Genomic DNA, 6,437 nt, shown 5'->3' on the forward strand with positions numbered 1-6,437 from the left:
ATGTTAGGTAAATCATTGTGAAATTTTTGAAATATTTGTGATATTTTGGAATCCTTGTAATATTTTGAAAATAGTAGAAATTTTTGTGAAATCTTTTGAAACCTTTTGAAATCTGCTAAAATCTTTTTAAATCTTTGTAAAGTGTTTTTAAATCGTTCAAATTCTGCAAGAATTATTTTTAATCTTCTAAAATATTTTAAAACCTTTTGAAATAATTGTGAAATATTTTGAAATGTTTGAAATCGTTTGAAATATTTGTGAGATATTTTGAAATCTTTAAAGTCATTGTGAAATCTTTATAAAACATTTTGAAATCCTTGCAATATATCTGAAATCTTTTGAAACCTTTCAAAATCGTTAAAAATATTTAGAAAGCTTTGAAATCGAATGTACACGCATTTGTGAAATGTTTAGAATGAAATTGATAAGATGAATTGTCAAACCGAAAATATGAATTTTCAACACAAAAGTTAATTATCTATTATAAACATACAATTTCTACGATAAGACAAAAGTTTTCCTACTCAAGAAAATTAATTTTTTAAGAAAAAAGTTAATTTTAAACAAAACAGTTGAATTTTAAATCAAAAAATGAGAGTTTTCTACAAAACAGATGAACTTTTAAATCGAAAAACTGAATTTTTTAAAACAAATGTTAATTTTTAACCATTGAGAATTAAAAGTGAATTATAAACCAAATAATTGAATTTTCAAGCCAAAAAGAAGAATTTTCTACAAAGTAAATACATTTTCACAGTTCATTTCAACACAAACGTTAGTTTTCAATTATAAAGATGAAATTTCTACGATAATGAATGAATTTTTACCCCGACAAAAAATTCAAGTTTTAACAAACTAGTTGAATTTTCAAAACACATTTTTTAGTTGATATGACAACCAAAAAAGGCGAATGAAATTAAAAAAATGGAACACTAAAGCTAAAAAAATTGCCACTTGAGGTAATAAAAACTGAGCTGAAAATGAAAGCACTCAAAGTGGAACTGTTAAATTTGAAGGTACTAACATTTTTCAATATAAAAATATAACTTTAAAATTTTCGAAATTATATAGTTTCAAGGAATTTTAAGCTAGGAACATCAAATATTGAAAGATTGAAAAAATTGTAACTGAACACTTCTTAAATTGGAAATTCAATTATTTTCTTTTTAAATGGATTACACATCCTTGGAAGGCTTCAAAATTTTATTTCAATCTTTGAAAAATCTAGAAGTTGTTTTAAATTGGTTTTAAATTTTTAATTATTTTGGAAATTTTTTCAGAGCTTCTAAATATTTGTCAAAATGAATTGAATTTTGTCTACAATTTTCAGAAAAATCTGCAAATTTTAGAAAATTTCTTTACAATTTGGATGTATAAATAACAATTGAGCATTTACAATTTGTAGGCGAAATTTGACTAATTTTAAGAGATATGTAGAGGTTTAAAAAAAATTCAAGCTTAATATAGAACTTGAAATGATAGCCTAATATAAAACGAAATATAAATTTTCGCAGATTTTAAACAAAAAAATCAGATTCTTTTCATGAAATGTGAAAGGCTTCAAAAGAATAAAAACATTTTCTTAAGATTCCTAGGAAAATTAAAAATAACTTTTCATTTTGAAAAATTATTTTAAGAGAATATTTAAGCAGTTTTTGAAAGATTTAAAGAAAATTTTCAAAAAAGATTCTAGAATATTTTAAGAAAACTTTCTGAAATTTGCACGATAATTTTTTATCTTTTTAAAACTCCTAAATATCTCTTAAAATTACTCAAATTTTTTCTACAAATGTTCATTTGTAAATTATACATTAAAAATTGAAAATTTCATTTACAAATTAAGCATTTTTAAAATACAACAATTAACAATGTAACGTTCAAAGTTTAAAGGCTCTTCGAAATTTTAACGTTTCCATGTTTTCTGTGTCAAACAAATTCAGCTAAAGATTCTTTACTTTTAAATATTTGGTTTCAATTTACTTGTCTTAAATAAAAATTCAAATATTGCTAAATATTCAATAATTAATCTTTTCTTAATAAAAAATTTCAAATTAAATGGGTTAAAAATGAATTATTTTAGACTGAAACAATATTTTAAATTTAATAAAATCCTTCAATTAAGAATATATTATTATGAAGTTATTTTTAAGTTGAAAATATTTTATAAACTTTCAGTCACACGTTCACATTTGCTTAATGACCAAGACTTTCAAATTGAAATCGTTTAAGTTAATTAAAAATGTAAGCTTAGAAGTCAAATTTTAAAAGGAAAATTTGTGAAATAAAAAAGTTTGAATTACGCATTGTAAGCTAAATAATAGCATAATTGAAAACATAAAAAAATAAAATTCTCAAAAAATTCCCGGTTTCCCCATTCAGCGGCTACCCTGAGTTTTTAATGCTTAAATTAAAAAATGTACAACTTCTATTCGATTTTTAATTTAGTGAATTTTTAACTATTCAGAATTCTTCATTCGGAAATTTTGAGAGAAGGCTTATATTCATGAAAAATATTTTTAATGAAAAAATAACTTACTCATTAGTCCCAGTGGTGTCACTGTCCAGCATCATGCTCCAAGTTTGTTCTGTAATCATTATCTCTCGTTCACTTAATGCACCCCGTGCATTTAAGTTGTCATTAATAACGCGATCGCATCGAATCTCTTCATTTCGGACTTCTTTAAATTATCTCACCTATAACAATGACTTTCGTGACAATAAAAGTACTACCATTCAAAGGTCTCGACATCAAAACAGCTCTTGGTGAATGGAAATCTTCAAGCTCGTGCATTTTTTTCGGCCAACCATTTTCCCCACAAATAGAATTTGTGTCACATTTATAGATATAACAAATATTATGCAGTATGCCACATTATAAAGCGTGAAATTCAAAAACAATTAGATACAAGCGTGTAAGAAAGTTTTTTCAAACTAAAACGCATCACACTTTAGATCAAAAAATTAACAGTTGAGAAAAGCAGTTTTCAGGCATTATAAATAGACTTGTTTAAATAGCATTTAGGTGACAGATTCCAAAATAAAAGAGATTGCATGCGAACATCAGTAGTTTTAGAACGCAATAGTGAGACGCAGAAGTAAAAGATTTATATTAATATGCTCATTAATTTCAAAAATCAAAATATCACTTTTTACTTTATAAAAAATTTAGTATAAAGTGTTTGTTTTTAAATATTTATAATATATTTGTTAAATATAATTTGTCCCTTCAAGATTGTTGATACGAATGAAAAGACAAGTTTTCTATTTTTATATTAGAGAAAAGCATGAATAGATATTCTTATCCCTAAATATTAATGGAAATCAATATCGTTCAGATTAAATTTAAAATTATTCTAGCAATAAAGATATCATCATTTCTGAAATAAGACATTAAGCAATTCAATTGTTATCATATCATTTAAATATTAATCTTCAATTAGTACTTTATGTTACACTATTTTAATCTGGATTGCTAAAAATTTCAAATTTCGAAATTCCCTGACCAATTTTTTATTTTCCCTAACCGTTCTACATTTTTCTCCTAAGTATAAAAAGCCTTTAAACATGGAATATAAAAAATTTTAATACGAAAAAGTTTGTTTTTAAATTTATTTAAAACCATTTATTTAAAACAGTCACTACAAGTTTTCAACAACTCAAAAAGATCAATTTTGAAACAAAATAAAAAAAAACTTTACTTCAAACAATTTTGAACCAAGAAAAGAGAATTTAAAAAATAAGTTAAATTTTCAACCAAAGTAATAAATCTTCGGCTGATTTTCAAAACGAAAAGAGGAATTTTGAATTAGAATGTTCAATTTTCAATAGAACAATTTTCAGTCAATGAAGAAAACAAAGCTCATATAAAATGTTGAATTTTTAATCAAAAGGACGCGTTTTTTTAAAATATTAATAAATTTTAAACTGAAAAAGATCAATTTTCTCAAAGAAATTGAATAATTACATTTTCAGTTTAAAAAATCAGTTTTTTAAACAAATAAAATAGATAAAAACAAAGATAAATTTTCGTCAAAAATGGAATAGTTAATTTTATAGTTGAAAAGATTAATTTTTTTTTAATTAATAATTTTCTATCAAAGAAATTAGTTTTCAACCATATAGATTTTCAACCAAGAAAATTAATTTTCTACCAACCAGGGTTAATTTTGAACAAACGATATGAATTTTTAAGCAAATAATCGAATTTTTTAATGAATTTTCAACAAAAAAGGATCAATCAATTTTTAACCAAAAATAGAAAGGTACAGTTTCAGTCAAAAAATAAATGGTCCGAAAAAACGAATTTTCAATTAAATAGTTATATTTTCTACAAATAAATTAAATTTTTACCAAAAAAAAATAAGTTAAGGATTTTCAGTAAAAATAAAATATTTCAACTAAATAAAATAATTGATGAAAAAAGATGAATTTTCCACAAAAAATGTAGTTAACTTTTCAGTTTAATAAATAAATTTTCATTTTAAAAAATAATAGTTTTTAACCAGAAATTAATTTGTAACCAAAAAGAACCGTTGTCAACCAAGATTTATTTTTAACAAAAAAGATTAAGTTTTAATAAAATACATGAATTTTCAACAAATTACTTAAATTTTTAAAAAAGCTTTCAACAAAATTGTTCGATTATCAACCAAAGAAATTAATTTTTAAATAAAGTGAGGAGTCTTTAAAGAAAAATATAAACCAAATTTTTAACCAAATAATACCAAGTAAAATTTTTAACTAAAAAGTGTCAATTTTCAATCAAAAATAGAAAGGTGTATTTTCAGTACAAAAATAAATAAATTTAACTCAATTAAATCTTGAATTAAAATTGTGACAACAACAAAAACAAAACTAAGAAACTTTCAACGCAAAAGATTAATTTTTACAACAAAAAAAAGATCACATTTTCAACAAAGTAGTTCCATTTTTAGCCAAAGATATGAATTTTCAAACAAAAAGGTGAAGTTTCAACTAGTCAAATCACTTTTCTATAAAAAAGACGAATTGTCGACATAAAACTGAGTAGCTAAATTTTCAGTTTGAAAAATTAATATTTAAAAATAATAATTTTAAACTAAATAATCTATCAAACACGATTAACTTTTAAGAAAAAAAACACGAATACATGAAGTCAAATCGCCGAAAGAAATTAGTTTTAGAAAAATACAAGAATTTTATTCCAAACATCGAAGTTAAATTTTAAGTAAAATAAATTAATTTTGATTTTTAACAAAAATCTAATTTCTACAAAAATGGATGATTTTAAAACCTAAAAAGAGGGATTTAAAACAATGACTTTATAATAAAATTGTTGAATTTTCAACAAAATAATCAAATTAACTTTAACTTGTTTATCGAAAATTTTCTAAAATTCAATTGTTAGTTTTAAATTCCCTGATTTTTCCTGCTTCTTTAGAATTCTCTAACCTGTTGCAACCCATTTAAAAATTAAATAAAGCGCCAGAATCGAAGTGTTCCAAACTTTCAACCTAATTCTTGAGAACCTTGAAAAATATTCTATTAAAAATCTAAAATTCAATCAACAAATTAAAAAGAAAAATTGAAAATAAAACTGTTAAACATTAAGAAGAAGAGAACCATAGAGATTTGAAAACATTTGAAATAGAATTACAGAAATAACAGAGATTCGCAGATCTACTTAAACCGATTGATAAATATAAAATGAATTGATTCACAATGATTTACCCGAACGAGATGACAGAGTGATCCAGAGGAAGAAAATTTCTCTTCCGCAAGCGATGTCACTCTTGAAAGGTACGACCGGGATACTTCCGAGGAGGCAAATATTCCACTGATGTGACGTTGTTCTACCCCCTCTCGTTGATGCGAAAAGAAGGGATGTCGCTGCGATGAAAAAAATGAGTTGATCGCTGTACACTGACCACTGACAGAATAATAGATCTCGACAACAAAGGAGGTAAATTGGAAGATTTTTACTCCCTGTTAATCATCCTTTCAACCGATTACCCCATCAAGGCTGAAAAATTCATTAATGTTTGTTTTTGCAAGTAATTGCAAATAATTTGAAATTAAAAACATAAAAGTTATTAATTTTCAGCTTAATATTTAATTATTATTTAATAATATTTAATTATTTTATTATTTAATTATATATTTAATTATTGGTATAATCGAGGTCAGGCGGGGTTCGGCGCCACCAAGGGACTTTTTTGAAGGTCTGACGGCGCCTCGGGCTGCGCCAAGCCCCTTTCTTGCCATAACAAATATTTTTCCAGTTATTATGCTTCAAGAAAATAGTTGAATTTTCTACCAAAAATGGTAACTAACAGTTAAACACAATAGATAAATTTTTAAAAAATAATTAGACTTTTTATCAAATATTTGTATTTTTAACCAAAAAGTTCAATTTTCAGCATACAAAGATTCTCAATAATTTTTTCATTTTTAATCAA

At 24.1% G+C, this 6,437-nt stretch overlaps 1 protein-coding gene across 3 annotated transcripts in view; it reads right to left on the bottom strand.

Moving 5' to 3' along the window:
• The window catches only part of LOC117168097 (adenylyl cyclase 78C-like), a 57,153-nt gene extending 51,230 nt beyond the window's left edge, over nt 1-5,923 (bottom strand). The window contains exons 1-2 of one of the 3 annotated variants that reach the window (XM_033353465.1): nt 2,695-2,911; nt 2,537-2,585 (exon numbers count right to left, since the gene is read on the bottom strand). In XM_033353465.1, coding sequence (XP_033209356.1) covers nt 2,537-2,585; nt 2,695-2,791 — 146 coding nt within the window. In that variant the 5' untranslated portion in view covers nt 2,792-2,911. Of the gene's footprint in view, nt 1-2,536; nt 2,912-5,709 lie in introns of those variants that run through there. The other 2 variants (XM_033353467.1, XM_033353466.1) reach the window with 2 other exon arrangements.
• Nucleotides 5,924-6,437: the final 514 nt, after the last annotated feature.

Source organism: Belonocnema kinseyi, chromosome 2, assembly GCF_010883055.1.
Source record: "Belonocnema kinseyi isolate 2016_QV_RU_SX_M_011 chromosome 2, B_treatae_v1, whole genome shotgun sequence".
Lineage (NCBI taxonomy): Eukaryota > Metazoa > Arthropoda > Insecta > Hymenoptera > Cynipidae > Belonocnema > Belonocnema kinseyi.